The 14,642-nt window shown below is 52.7% G+C and overlaps 5 protein-coding genes across 5 annotated transcripts; 3 read left to right on the top strand and 2 right to left on the bottom strand.

Annotated features, from left to right (window-relative positions):
• Nucleotides 1-2,729: 2,729 nt before the first annotated feature.
• TGAM01_v208569 (hypothetical protein) lies at nucleotides 2,730-3,370 on the top strand (the record flags this gene model as incomplete). The annotated part of the gene is made up of 2 exons (XM_018806316.2): nucleotides 2,730-3,233; nucleotides 3,296-3,370. The coding sequence occupies 2 exons, from the start codon at nucleotides 2,730-2,732 to the stop codon at nucleotides 3,368-3,370; spliced, it is 579 nt and encodes a 192-aa protein (XP_018660567.2).
• Nucleotides 3,371-4,809: 1,439 nt separating this feature from the next.
• Nucleotides 4,810-6,173, bottom strand: TGAM01_v208568 (endonuclease III; the record flags this gene model as incomplete). Its single annotated transcript, XM_018806317.1, has 2 exons — nucleotides 4,810-5,377; nucleotides 5,470-6,173. The coding sequence occupies 2 exons, from the start codon at nucleotides 6,171-6,173 to the stop codon at nucleotides 4,810-4,812; spliced, it is 1,272 nt and encodes a 423-aa protein (XP_018660568.1).
• A 1,127-nt stretch (nucleotides 6,174-7,300) lies between these two features.
• Nucleotides 7,301-9,395, top strand: TGAM01_v208567 (hypothetical protein; the record flags this gene model as incomplete). Its single annotated transcript, XM_018806318.1, has 3 exons — nucleotides 7,301-7,397; nucleotides 7,507-7,723; nucleotides 7,793-9,395. 3 exons carry the CDS (start codon nucleotides 7,301-7,303, stop codon nucleotides 9,393-9,395), a joined length of 1,917 nt encoding a protein of 638 aa, XP_018660569.1.
• Nucleotides 9,396-9,655: 260 nt separating this feature from the next.
• On the bottom strand, nucleotides 9,656-10,150 carry TGAM01_v208566 (hypothetical protein; the record flags this gene model as incomplete). The annotated part of the gene is made up of 1 exon (XM_018806319.1): nucleotides 9,656-10,150. One exon carries the CDS (start codon nucleotides 10,148-10,150, stop codon nucleotides 9,656-9,658), a length of 495 nt encoding a protein of 164 aa, XP_018660570.1.
• Nucleotides 10,151-11,676: 1,526 nt separating this feature from the next.
• Nucleotides 11,677-13,502, top strand: TGAM01_v208565 (adenosine deaminase; the record flags this gene model as incomplete). Its single annotated transcript, XM_018806320.1, has 2 exons — nucleotides 11,677-12,491; nucleotides 12,593-13,502. The coding sequence occupies 2 exons, from the start codon at nucleotides 11,677-11,679 to the stop codon at nucleotides 13,500-13,502; spliced, it is 1,725 nt and encodes a 574-aa protein (XP_018660571.1).
• Between the last annotated feature and the right edge of the window lie 1,140 nt (nucleotides 13,503-14,642).

Genomic DNA, 14,642 nt, shown 5'->3' with positions numbered 1-14,642 from the left:
GGTATGTACTTTGTAGATACTGTATGTACGTGCCATCTTGTTAGCCAGAGCCATACTAGCGAGAAAGCAGCAGGCTGACAGAACTGACTGATCTTTTGCGCGCGCGACTTTTCAGCCGCCGACCGCATGACGGTCTGGCAAGTCATGGATGTCTTACGTCTCGCCATCTGAAGGGGGAAGTTTCCGGCTTTGGGGCGTTCCGGGGCCTGAGGTGAAACGGGCTGGACAAGAGTCGATCTCGAGCCCAGCCCGTGTTTTGAAAAAATACAGATGGCACCTATTTGATTCGATGCTGCTTTTTAAGAACTTTTTTCCCTTGGAGCCTCTCCATGTAACGACGGCGCGCAGAAAGCGCTAAAGGTGGAAGAACATGACTGATCCATGTAATTATACTGTATGGATCGCTTTACTGCGGGCAACTTACACTCGCACGCGACCGTCGTAGCTTCAGTGCTTTGGTGTAACTCAACTCAACCCCCAGCGCTTCGTTAACGTGGAGCCCTTTTTGATGCGCATGCAGGGAAAGGAGAAAAACTGACTAGCAGGAGCCAATTGGCTGCAGTCCATTATTCTCCGGCCGGCTTTGTGTTTATCGTGTCTGTACGAGCATGTCGCCGGTCTGATTCCCCGTAACACCGCTTGCTCCTCATGGCGTGTGTGATATGGCCTCTAATATCCACGGCTTGCGATGCGATGCGATGCTGCGCTGTTCCCGTGCTAGCCATGCACGCATCGGCTGCTGCATCGCAGGAGTCAGGCTTCCCGCCGCCGCGATAGGAAGAACGGACCCCCGTCGCTGCTGGGCTGGGGGTCCAGCAAGCGGCCTTGCATCTGCGGCGGCGCATGATTCCCCACGATGTATCGATACGGCTCCATGCATTGGGTCGCGCCGCCGAAGGGGTTGCTTCGCACATACATGTACATACAGCGACACATGCGCATGTGTACATGGCATGGCCTGGCCTGGGGGAATATCCACCGCCTACATACGTGTTCGCTGCTCTGGCTGGACTTACATGGACGCTAGCAGCTCGTGGTACTTGGAGTAGCGTTATTCGCTGTGGCTCCTACGACTGCTGGCGCTTAGCATTGGATGGGATTTAGGAATCTAGAGGGGATTAAGCGATGGCTGAGAGAATAAGGTGTGATCACGTTGTTGGCGAGATGGCGACCCAAAGACAACGGTGAGTGGTGCCCAACGGGTGCAAATGTCGGGAATGTGAGCGACGAGAGCGGTGCAGGACCTAAGGCAGAGATAAGGCAGTGAGTGGTCAGTCACGATGGTGTTGTTGATGCTCCCGGCAGTACTAGCAGCAAAACGGCTCTTGGCAATCAAGCCATCGTCTATCGTGGATACCACGTTTTACTGATTCTAGGGAGGGCATTTCGTGCATCATGCTGTGGTGCAAGGCAGACTTCTTTCAGTGACTGCAGCTCTTGACCTCGAGTCCCATTGCCAATACTACCTCTACTTCACGTGTCCCCTTCCTCTTCATCTCTGCTCTCGTCCACTTCAAATCCCATCTGGTCTCCCAGGTAAAATGATTGCTCTCTTCAGTCAGCATTGAATCCCTAGACTAGCACCGACATCACGTCACGCCCGCTACCCAAGGCCGACACCGCTTTCGGAGAAAGCTCAATAGTGCAACACTTACAAGCACAGTCACTCTGGCTGCAGTACTAGGCCCCAGCCCCCCGGGAAGGGAAAATCAGACCAAAAAAGGCCAGACCAAGCAATAAAGGGTCACAGGCCAACGGGTTGTACTGCGACTTATCGTATCCGTACCCAGTTCCCCTCAGGTTAGTACATACCGGCCGACTGATTCGCTGTCAAGGGCCGCTCTGGCATCTTGCGGGCTTTGATTGGAAATCGGAAATGATGGGACAATGCGTCTCGCCTTCGTATCTCTTGTCTGGCTGGCTGCCCAGTGACTACACCTAGTACATAGTTGGGGGGCACAGATAAAGAGGCCCAAACAGCCGCAACTCTTCAAAATCCCTTCTTTTTTTCTCCTTCTCTTTCAGCGTCCGTCAGTCACCGCAACTCGCACACGCACACGTACGTCTAGGGCGTCTTGCTTCACAAAACAACCTACTCAGCTACTGGCTTCGCCTTCGGCTCAGCTGCTCCCTCCAGTCCCGGCCGCAATTCCAGACGGGCCCCGCCACCAGAAACAGAGAGACCCTTGCCTGGCTTGTACTTACACCCCGGTGCGGCTGTTTCTCTCTGCTATTGTCTAGGCACGGCCGTATAGACTGATCACGCAGACTGGTGATATAGCCGAGGTGACCGTTGCTTCATTCTGATCATCCAAGTGGGAATCAATTCATTTCCGCTTTCTTCCACCTGCACCCAATTTCCAAAAAGAGACTTCAGATCAAGGTACGTTTCAAAAGCAGACAAAGCACAAAAAGACAAAAGAAGAGCCGGAAAATGTCAAAGCCTCAGATTGAAAAGAGCCCCGGATCAGGCAATGGTGCCCCCATTCCCTCCCCCGTTGCAACTTACTATGCCCGCCCCCCCTTTGGGAGCAAAAGCTGAGAGAGACAGCTGGGAGAGATTCCACCCGAGTCTCGCTCGTCCTTCTTTTCTCTTCTAAAGCTACTACTGAGAGGGGCGATCCGTCCGGGAGGCAAATTCACACACCCCCGGGGCTGGGCTGGGACTTGGAGAGCGGCGGCGTAGACTCCACCGGACCACCGGGTGTGAGTGGCGCCTCGCTCGCTGAATGACTTGGGGATCTCTTGTCGGCTTCCCCCTTGCTGGGCCTGACGCTTGGGTCGTCACTCCATTGCATTGCGCATATAAAGCCTCGCGCCATTCCGCTGTTCGCAACGTCGCTGACTCAAAGTTCAGGATTTCCTTTTTCATTCTCATTTCAAGTCTACCGGCGTCAATCTTCCGTCACTCGCTGTCGGCTCCTCTCCCTTGTGTCTTGCTATTATTAAGAGAAGGCGTTCTTCTCGGCCACTACTTCAACACTCCGTTCTCGCCAGAACACTCGTTGGGTTGCATCACACGACACGAATCCGGCCTCGGCTACATTTTCACTGCCCTCAGAGATCTTCTCATCTTCAACTCGCCCAGCATGCCTGCCAAGAAGCTCCGTTGCAACGCCAAGGAGTGCCGCGAGGCTGCCCAGCGCATCGTTGGAGACTGCACATTCTGCAATGGCCACTTCTGCGGCAAGCACCGTCTGTTAGAAGACCACAAGTGCAGCGGCCTGGAAGACGTAAGTTGGCTCTTTTTGAATTTCCTTTCAAGAGTATTATCAAAATCTAACACATGGATTAGTGCAAGAAGCAGTCCCATGCGCGCAATGCTGCCCAGCTGGAAGCCGAGAGGACACAGGTCATCCGAGGCGTCTAAACCACACCCTTGCCAACCTCCCAACAGCGATCATCCAACAAACCACCTGACCTCTAATTACCGCACATCCTATGGTTTCTCATACACTTCGATTTCACCTACCATTCTCATTCACAGACCATGATTTGGCGCTTTCGTCGGCCCAATTCAGTCTCCCGGACCACGATTACATGAATATTCATTTTCACATTTCTTTGGAGCGATACGGAGTTAACTCGGCGAGAGGAAGCCGTTTGTTCTCCCTGGAGAGAGAGAGAGAGAGAGAGAGAGAGAGCGAGTGAAGCAAGACGAGACGGTGCTATCAGTGCCCTCCGTACCTTTTTGTATATTTCTACCATCTATTTCACTGGTGTACTGTTTCGGTCGGAACAGCTACGGCTTTTGGATCGCACGGAGTATTAGGCATGTTTCATCATCTATTCGGCATTTTATCTAGGGGGATATTAGGAGCCTTTTTTCCGCATTTGATTGCTGTTTGATCTTTATTAGTTCATTTGGAATATGATGAAACCCAAATTCGTTAAACAAAACAACTGAACAAATCGTGACACTATTTCTAAATCAAGACGACCTCGAGAAAATGCCGTTCCATTGCGTGATCAGCAGCAAATAAGCGGACAAGTCTTGCGAGATTCCCCCGTGCAGGGGACGTTTAGTACATCTAAACGATTGACGCTTTTTTTCCCCTCTTGTCACATTTGCCGGTTCTCGGCATTGACACTTTTGACAGGATCATGCAGAAGACAGACAAGTCAGTTTGAATTCCAATCCTCCCAGCTTTTGACTCAATATAGCCGGCGGGGCTTATTGCTATTTCGGCTGATGGGGGGGGACAGGCCCAATACCGACCTGCCTCCGAAGCGCGGCCTAATCAGCTTGGGGTGAATGCAACGACACGACAGCGAGTAATTAAAGACGGAGAGAGAGAAAAAATAAACCGAAATACGCGGACAAGGGAATTGCCTAGTATGGAGTATGGTATTAATTATGGTTCTGACGACTGCTACCTGGCCATTCACATGACGGATGTTACGAAAACAGCTCATCAAATGTATAACACGTATGTTAAAAAGCAAATATGCCCAACTACTATACAAAATAATATGTATGAAGGATCACTTATCAAGGACGCAAGAAGAGGGTGAGAATGGTAAAATTCGAATACAATGGCTGCACAAACGCACGCTGTAAGACAAATCACAAAGCTGCGTGTCTAGCTTCTGTTACTCGGCTCTATATAGCTCTATCTACAGTGTGATGAGAGTGAGAAAGAAAGAAAGAAAAAAAAAAGAGGCCAGTAATATGCTTACATGTGGTATCATGCTACGTGGCGAGCTGCAAAACTCCACGCCTAAAGGTGATTCATCAACGGGCGAAGTCGGGCCTCCTTCCTCAGAGAACACATGTCTATCTCCAATACGACCGTACGCGACTCCTTATCAGTCTTCTTCCTCTTTCTTAACCTTAACCTCAAATTCAACCTCCTCTTTGATTGAGGCCTCGACTTTGACAACCGCGCCGACACTCTCCCTCTTCACTCCTTCCTCTCCTTCCTCTTCCTTCTTCTCAATCTTAATCAGCGTCTCCTCTTTAACCAACTCCCCCTTGATCTTCCTCCCCACAAGAACCTTCTTCCTCTCCGCCGCCTTACAAAGCCCCTGCAAGCCCAAATCACAATCGCCGCACCGCCGTCCCACGGGCAAGCACACGCTCTGCCCCAGTCCTACGAGCAGGCTGTTGATCTCGCGCCACCGGTCGTGCGGCAGCCACGATTGCAGCGCCAGCCGCGTCTCTTCGGGGTTCTTGGTCTTGTTCCACCCCCACATGTTGGTGATACGGTGAACGTGCACGTCGACGCCGATGCCCTCGGTGCGGTTCCAGGCCACGGACATGCAGAGGTAGGCCATCTTGGGCCCGACGCCGGGGAGGGACGTCAGGCCCTGTATTGTGTCGGGGATGTCGCCGTTCCACTCGTCGCGGAGGATTTCTGCAGTCTTTTTTATGTACCTGAACAATTAAACGAACAAGGTTAGCATAATGCCGTGTAAACCCAAGTAGAAGGGCCACAGTAGAGTATAGGGAAAAGGCGTAGAACGAACTTGGTCTTGTTATTGTGAAATCCAACAGCCCAGATCATCTGGTTCAGCAGATTCGCATCTACCGCCAGCACATTGTCCAGATTCAAACCCACCGGCGCTCCGGGCTTGTACGCCGGCAACTCCGCCTGCAGCCTCCGCATCACCACCGCCGTGACCGTATCCTTTGTCTGGCTGGACAGCATCAGCGCTATCAGCGAGTGCAGCCGCTGGTCCCTCGGCGAAGCGTTCCTGTCCGCCAGGCGCTCACAGCCCATCGTGTCCACCGCAGCCCCGTAGGCGACGCCACCCGGCGCACGCATCTTCCTCACGACATTGTACATCTCTTCCCAGTCAGATGGGGGGGAGACTGTCGATTCGCCGGTTTCTGGATCCGAGACTTTGCGGGCGGGTTTGCGGGCACGGCGTGCGCTCTTCGGAGGGGGTGCCGCAGCTGCTAACAAGGCATCGAGCTTGTCGTCTTCGTCCGAGTCGGCTTCGGCCTTAGCCAATTCGGCGGAGAAGGAGGCATCAGAGCCTCTCCTGCGTTTATTCGGCGGCGGGCCAGTGATGCTGTCCTCGATATCGGGCGTCTGCTCCGTCTTGACGCCTGCATTGTGGGCGAATCGCGCAAGGGACGATCGCGTCGTGCGCCGCGGTGGCGAGACAGAGTCGGCGGCTCGCCTCACCAGCTTTGCGGTGTCTTTTGATATTCGTGATGTTCGCATTGTGACGGATGGGCTGGGTGGGTCACTTGACAGCCATGTTGCGGACGGTTCGATGTCCTGGGTTTTGACGATGCTGGTTGTTCGTTTAGGGGGATCGTGGGTCGATGGAAAAGCGTGAATCCCGAAGAGGCGAAAATCCGGGGATGCTGCATGGCGATGGGGGCCGCTATTCCGGCGCTTGCATGCTGTCTGTACCTTGTTTTGGCACTTCTTTTCTACTTGGTACCTATAGCAAAAGGGATGCACAGACAGGTCCTATGATCTGAAAGGCTATATGGAAGCTATTGGTGATATCTTATGGTGTTTAATTACATCTTATTCATGTCTTCTTTATACTCATTCAGACCGATAGCGCTGAATGCAGGGTAGCAATTAAGAGATGCGGCTATAATCGAGGGCTACTCCATTATGGTAAGCTGTGGGATGCTTTCTACTCTATTCGAATATTTACCGTTAATGATAGTTCTGTCAATAATCGACTGATTTACATATCTTCAAATTGCTGCGTGGAGCATGTAAAGATGAGGATTCTATTGTGAGATTCCCTTTCATAAGACAAGATTGGGGCATCAGTTGCCAAAATAAATTAGCAGCTTCAATACAATAACATCACACTGCTCCATAAATCGAATTCCAGCTTCCAAGGTTATTATTCCAACGTAACTTGATATCCGTGAACCATCCGTTACAACGGAACTGTTCCGCCATATTTTCAGCTGCGATTTCCCAAAGTATAGAGTTTCCCCCAAGCCTCGGCTGGCGCCTGTGCAAGACTCCACACCACCGTGTGTTGGGCAGAGGGAGCCGTAATAACGACCCGCTCGCGATTGGCTCAGCCCAACTTGCATCTGACATGAGCTTCCAGAGCATAAACAGGCCTATAAGCTGGGGACAATCTTAATCGCTGCAGCGTCTGATGCCTCCAGCTGCACGCTAACACGGGCTGTTTCGTATAACAGCCGGCTGTCCACCACTTTGTCTGGTGCCGCGCTCAACCCGACAATCTCATCTCCAAACACGCCAATTTTGTTGCGCGTCGAACGCGAATTACTGATTGAATCTGCGTGATTGCGCCTGTATCTACTCGCAACGCCATCTACAGTAGTCTCTGTATTCTCCTAGATATAATGCAGCCCTCAGGGGCAAACAAGGGGTTTTTCCAGCCGCCCCCAATTCTACCCAACCAGTTTTATGACGATGTTTCCTTTCGCAGATGCTTCAATTGTGAGTGAGAGCCAGCCACGTAAACAAAGACAAACAACACATTCCTGCTGCTTGGAACACAGTCTTTTTTTGCCCACAACGAGTACGTGACTAATTGAAAGCTGCGCAGTGTTTCTTCCTTTTAGCGTAATTACCGAAGTTGAGGCTGAAGTTGCCGCTCTGGGCAGGGATGTCCTCTCAGATGAGGTGTTTGGCTGGATCACGGATGCCGAGCGCAACAAGCCCTATATCAAAGGCAGCGGCCGAGATGCCTTTGGCAGACTGCAGGGCGAGCTTGTGACTGGCGAAGGATGGCGCGAGCTGCAAAAGTTTGGCCTGTCTAGAGGGTGAGTTGATTTCATGTATGCCGTCCTTGGAAACCTCTGATTGCTGACCTCTGTCGCGACCACGAATAGCTTCGTTGCCACCGGCTATGATACCCCTTATGGCGCCTTCTCTCGCCCTCTGCAGTACCTGCGCCTGCATCTCTGGGAAGCGTCGTCTGCAAACGTGACGTGCCCCTCGGCGATGCAGGATGGCGCCGCTGCTCTTCTGAGGAGGCACCTGGCGTCTCGACGTCTCAGCGAGACGGAGCGCATTGTTTTCGACGACGCCTACCGCCGTCTCATCTCACGCGACCCAAGCGTTGCCTGGACCAGCGGGCAATGGATGACGGAGCGTACTGGCGGCAGCGATGTATCTCAGACTGAAACCATTGCTCTCTACCAGCCCGAAGATGCCGAGGGTGCCCTTGCTTCGAGAGAAGGCAAGATTCCCCTCGGGCCGTGGAGCGTTCATGGCTTCAAGTGGTTCTCCTCCGCAACAGACTCCAACATGACCATCCTGCTGGCCCGGACTTCCAAAGACAGACTCAGCACCTTTTTGGCGCCCATGCGGCGACACGATCCCAAGGCTAAGACAATGACTGGCCACCCCAAGTCTGATGGAACTCGGCTCAACGGCGTCTGGATCCAGCGACTCAAGAACAAGCTTGGTACACAATCACTCCCCACCGCCGAGCTTGTGCTGGAAGACATGCGCGGCTGGATGATTGGCGAAGAAGGCAGGGGCATCAACGAGATTAGCACAATCCTAACCATCACTCGAATCCACAACGCCGTGACGGCCTGTGGATATGTCGGCCGTGGACTGGGTATTGCAAGGGCATATGCGCGCCGGCGAGAAGTCGGAGCAGGTCGCGGTGCTCGAATGAAGCTGACCGAGAGCACGCTGCACATGCGCACCCTGGCCAACTTGACGGCCGAGTACCACGGGCTGATGCTCATGAGCAATTACTGCGGCTACATGCTCGGCCTTTCTGAGCATGAAGCAACGCCGCCAACGTCTGCTCTCGCGGCTCTCACGCCTCCAGCTCAGTATATCGACCCGCTGCTTCGCATCATTGTGCCCCTTGCCAAGGCCTATGTATGCAAGGCTGCCGTCCCGCTGCTCTACTCATGCATGGAATCGCTCGGCGGCGTAGGCTACCTCGTCAACGAAGAGCAGGAATACCTCAACGTGGCTCGACTCTACCGTGATTGTTGCGTTCTGCCCATCTGGGAGGGCACAACCGATGTCCTGTGCACGGATATGATTCGCGCGCTGAAACACCCCAAGACTGGAAAGCAGTCTCTCAATGCACTGGAAACCTTCATCAAGTCGTCTTCCTCATTCAACGACGAGGACGTCGTCAAGCGCTATGGATGGGACCCTGTAGGGAAGTGGACTGCTCTGCGAACATACATAGACGAGAGGGACCAGGCTGCTTTGGTCGGCGAGGGCAGAGAGATTCTGTGGGACGTGGCGGAGATAATCATCTCCTTGCTGCTCTTTGTTGATGCTGCCACTGACCAGAATGATGCTGTCAAGGAAATCTTCCGCCGCTTCATCGATGACAAGTTTTCAAAGGAGAAGCGCATGAGAGATACTCCAGCAGAGGAGCTGCAGAAGGATCTGGCTATTGTGTATGGTGTCGAAGAGGCGGAGGCTGTGGCTAGAGAGATTGTTCCGAAGCTGTAGTCGAATTTGGTGTCAGATTGTTTTTTTCCTCTGGTCAGGGATGTTTGGTAGAGGTAAAGATTGGGCCAGATTTGTATTACTTTAGCGGTAAATATATATACTTTTAATTGTTCATCTAAGCTGCAGGTGCTAGATCTATGTTGTAAATATGTACATGAAAGGAGCGTAGATAAAGAACGCTCAAAATGCTACGGTATGTATGAATCGCATCTCTCTACATGCGTAACAGCGAGTGTGAGGCCGCAGATAAACAATCGAACTTAAGCAGTATAACTCGAGCATGTCCCCTGAAGGCCTGTTGCTTCCAACTGAATATTCCTGCATCCAGTTTCAGATCCCCCAGACGAGATGAACTCACCCCCAGACTGGTTCGGACACGCCTGATAAGTCGGAGAGCCATTATGAAGTAGCAAAAGATCGCTGCTGCTACCGCTATGACCCAGCGTCCACACGTCATCGCCAGGGGTAGGATCAAGGCATTGAAATTGTCCCTCCCAGTCAATGATGCAAGCATTGTTGAAGTCGTCCCAAAGAATGGGTTGTGACTTGGCGGAGTTGAAGCAGTACCATCCCTTTGGCTGGCTTGCGTCTAAGTAGAGGAAGCCGTATTCCTTGTTCTGCTGGATGACCTGATTTGTGGAGGGTTCGGTGAGGGTGAAGCAGCAGTAGCCGGCTGGGACGTCGTAGTCCCTGGGGATGACGAGAGCGGATGTGAGTGAGGAAAAGAGGAGGAGGAACAGCTTTGAGGAAAGCATTGTGTTGTTTGTTTTGCTTGATGGACTTGTTGTGTACTGGGATATTGAGTATGCTGGTATAGTAGAGATGTACTTCAATTAATCCAGTGGCAACTGATCTGCTCTGTGAAGATTGCAACGGGGAGAATCAGAGAATTTATAGTTGCATCACCGGACTTCTTCAATTGCCAATAGCTCCATATTATACTCATAAAACGGGCATGAGCAGGCGTAGCCAAATGAAGAACCTGCAAACCCAGCCAACATCACCCGTCACAATGCTCACTAGATGGAACCAACAAAATACTACCATCGCACATCCCGAGACACTGAATGGCAGTCTCGAAGCTCCACTAGCCATGAAAGTATGAGATCAAAAGCCATAAGCGCCCTGCTAGCTATGGAGTCACTGTGATATTCCCCAAACGGCATGTAGTGGGATTTTGGTGCTGGTGATCGCCTGGCGAATCAGCGCAGAGAGGAGGCCTAGCTAGCCCGTAGCGCATCTCCCTTTTTCGGGCGCGAGATCACCACCACAGGCTGCCAAGACAGATGACTGGTCAATATAGAAGTTTCATCTAGTATAGTGAATTATAGCTATGAAGTAATATTACCTAGGCCTACTAAGGAGATCTGTCAAAGGCCGTTTTGTTTCGTAGCGATGCAGGGGTTCAGATGTGATTAGACGAATAAGCGGGCAGAGACATCAGCCTCACTGTTGTTGGTTACTATGGAGAGATGGAATCAAAGGACCACCTGCAATAGCTTAAGAATCGGCTAAACAACCGGGCGAGTTGTCCCGTTGAATGTTTGTGATTGAAACCCTTCATTGGCTTTGTTTTCTTGCATACATATATATAAAGTGCACATAGTATCAGTATACAAATGTGCATACATGTGGATGCATTTGCATAGGTATGTAAGTTGTGCTAAATAGCACGGACATGGGGCGATGAGACATTCAATTTCTCCTGACTTCAACTCCTTTACCAACGTCTTAAAGCGTTGGATCCATCATCTAATTTTCACTCAAATTTTATTGAACTACATACCACGCGTGTCCCTGTCTTTGCCTGGATTTGGATTAACAGCTTCAGCCACATGCGAGTCTAGCCGTGAATATCCTAACCACTCGCAAATGCCCAGCCCAGCAGCCAACGCGTTGCCACAACCGCACACACTTACACGCGTCTTCACGGCAGTACTTTTAGACTTGATCGGAATTGAGCGCCCCAAAATCCCTCTCACGGATCGGTCGTGACTCACGTCTGCCTCCATTAAGCGCATCCTTTGCAACGGCCCCGGCCGACCAGCCGGAGCTAATACATGTAGTCTCCGGCTTTTCTGGCCACCTCCGCGCCGAAGTTTTTCTTCATAAGGCTGCCAACAAGCCGGACGGCCTGCGACTCCGCATTTCTGGGGCAGACCGCTTTCTACTTTCTTATCAACTGCATGTCTGGTGTATTACCAAGCCCAGCAGACAGACAAGCGGTATCGTGCAGTAGGAGAAAAAAAAACTTTCACCATTTTGACTCCTTAAAAAAATCATGCCCATCCCTGACGACCTCTGGGAGGAGCTCTCCCAGGACCTCCCCGCCAAGTCGGATCCCTTCCTGCAGCAGTATCTGGCGGGCCGCGAGAGGCTCATCGGCAAGGAAAAGGAAACCAGATCAGATGCCTCGTTCCGCAAGGCCCTGACGCCCATCGCGCGGCGCGCCTGCGCCATTGTCGACCGCATCCGCGCCCAGGAGCAGGCCGCCGTGTGGACGCCCAGCGTCGAGGAGCAGCTGGCCCGCGAGACCAGGCAGAGCATCTTCCCCGGCATGATGTTCATGCTGGCCAAGGACCGCATGGAGCAGACCAAGCTGTGGAAGATTGTGCGCCGCATGCCCAAGGGGTGTCTGCTGCACGCCCACATGGACGCCATGGTCGACTTTGACTTTATCCTGGACCAGCTTCTCAAGACGCCGGGGATGCACATGTCCAGCGACGTGTCGCTAAAAACGCACGAGGCGAGGGAGAATGCCATCTTCCGCTTCAGGTTCAGGAACAAGGAGCTTGTAAACGGATCCATATGGGACGAGGCGTATGAGCCGGGCTCCTTTCTGTTGCTCACCAAGGTGGCCGATGAGTTTCCAGAGGGAGGCCGGCCGGGGTTCCTGAAGTGGCTCAAGAGCCGCTGCACGCTTTCACTCGTCGACAGCCATGAGCAGCACCACGGCATCGACGCCATCTGGGAAAAGTTTGCCAAGTGCTTTGTTGTTGTTGCCACCATGATACACTATGAGCCCATGTTCCGTGCCTTTTTGCGTCATTTGATGAGCCTTCTCAAAGCAGATGGGGTCAACTGGGCTGAACTGCGGTATGAGCTTTCTCCCCCCCCCTCTCCCTTTTCATCTAACCTGTATACCTATATATGTCTTCATTCTGTTCTACAAACGTTACAAGGTCTAATCGAAACAGGTTTACATGGCCACTGGACTATTGCCGTGACCGCTGTGAGGAGCCGGAAAAGGACTACAGCCACATGTGCAAGGTCATCGAGGAGGAAGTTGCCAAGTTCAAGGCCACAGAGGAGGGCAAAGGCTTCTGGGGCCTCGCCCTGATCTGGACAACGCTCCGCAGCTTTGAGACGCGCCGCATTGTCGAAAACATGGACCACTGCATCACGACCAAGATGGAGTTCCCCCAGCTCATCGCGGGATACGACCTCGTGGGGCCCGAAGACCTCGGCAAGCCACTGACCGACCTGCTGCCCGAGCTCTTCTGGTTCCGAAAGCAGTGTGCGCAGGAGGGTGTCAACCTGCCCTTTTACTTCCACGCCGGCGAGACGCTCGGGGACGGTTCCAGCACGGACAACAACCTGTTTGACGCCATCCTGCTCGGCACGCGCCGCATCGGCCACGGCTTCAGCCTCTACAAGCACCCGCTGCTCATCGACATGGTCAAGGACAAGCGCATCCTCATCGAGTCGTGCCCCATCTCAAACGAAGTCCTGCGTCTCTGCGGATCCGTCACCGCCCATCCCTTGCCCGCCCTTCTGGCCCGTGGCGTTCCGTGCAGTCTCTGCAATGATGACCCGGCCATGCTGGGACAGGATACGGCCGGCATGTCTCACGACTTCTGGCAGGCTCTTCAGGGCTGGGGCAACCTGGGCCTGGCTGGTCTGGGCAGCCTGGCGGAAAACAGCATTCGATGGTCTACGTTTGAGGACCAGAACCAGGAGGAGTGGGCAAAGGGAATCAAGGAGGCGAGTCTCGGCAGCGGCATCAAGGCGGAGCGGCTGAAGGAGTGGCAGGTGGAGTGGGAGAAGTTTTGTCTGTGGATTGTGACTGAGTTTGGGGAGGAGTACGACCCTGAAAAGGACGTGTAATGTTCAAGTCGTCTAGTAGTATTCACAAAGAATATATTGAGAACAGACTTAGGTCACTTGTTTATTGAGCATAATTTCTTTCCTTCCCTTTATCACTTATTATCACTCGGTCACTATTTCCTCAATCTCTCCTTGTGACTCTTTTCTTTCCCGCCCACTCACTGCTTTGCACCAAGGGTTGAAGCATTCAGATCAATTGCTTCAAGCACGACATCAGCTGAACCCACCAGATTAGCCGACAGCCGCCGCCACCGCTAACTCCCCCGGAGCATCGCTGGCCAAGACCGCTGTGGGGTCCTGGAGCTGACATGCACAGGCACTAGACCAGCGCAAAGAGCGGTGCATGCAAGGACATTGAGTCCATATTTCGTAGGCGGGAGCTCACCGTAGGCACTCAACAGCCACCTACGGCAGGTACAGACGATGGCCCCTGCCGGACTCCGTGCTAACGCGACTATCTGCCAGGGCCTTTTTTCAGCTCGCTTGTCAGCTGCCCTCATTGAAAAAAAAACTTGTTCTTCTACTTCGTAATTCCCTCTCGATTTCTCCGAAAAACATCTTCTTTCACAATTCGACAGTCTTCAGGATGTGGGTGAGACTGTGTCGCTTCCAGCTTTCCGTGGCTTGCGCGCACTTGGCAGAGGTCCAATGACTTGCTGCCAGCAACTCCTTTGCGGATTCGACTAATGAATGACGCTGGTGAGCGCTTACGGCCGACTCCCTGATGGAATGGTTGCGAGTCTGAGACATCGGGGGCGACAGACGAATCAGACGAAACTTCATTTTGGCTGCCTGCCAGCCATACTGTACGAGGGCACGGCCTGGCCTGGCCTGGCCGCCTCCCAAGATCAATTTGGGCCGCAGGCTGCGGACATTGGTGCTGGGTATCATGCTATCTTCCAGTTGCCCCCCATATCGCTACTACTCTTTGTGTGACGGGAGAGGCTCGAGGAACACTTCGTATCTATTAGTTACAGGTCGTTGCGAGCAAGTGCTCGACGAATGCTGCATCTGACGCTTTTATATCACTCCAGCTCGATGGCCCAGTACCCAGACTATGCCACGAACGATTTTGTTTGTTTTCCCTCGAGGGATGCAAGATGAACCAAAGCCTGACGCAACGCCGGCGCCAATCCATGT

Source organism: Trichoderma gamsii, assembly GCF_001481775.2.
Source record: "Trichoderma gamsii strain T6085 chromosome Unknown Scaffold_37.2, whole genome shotgun sequence".
NCBI lineage: Eukaryota > Fungi > Ascomycota > Sordariomycetes > Hypocreales > Hypocreaceae > Trichoderma > Trichoderma gamsii.
This window is presented reverse-complemented; position numbering and strand designations above follow the sequence as displayed.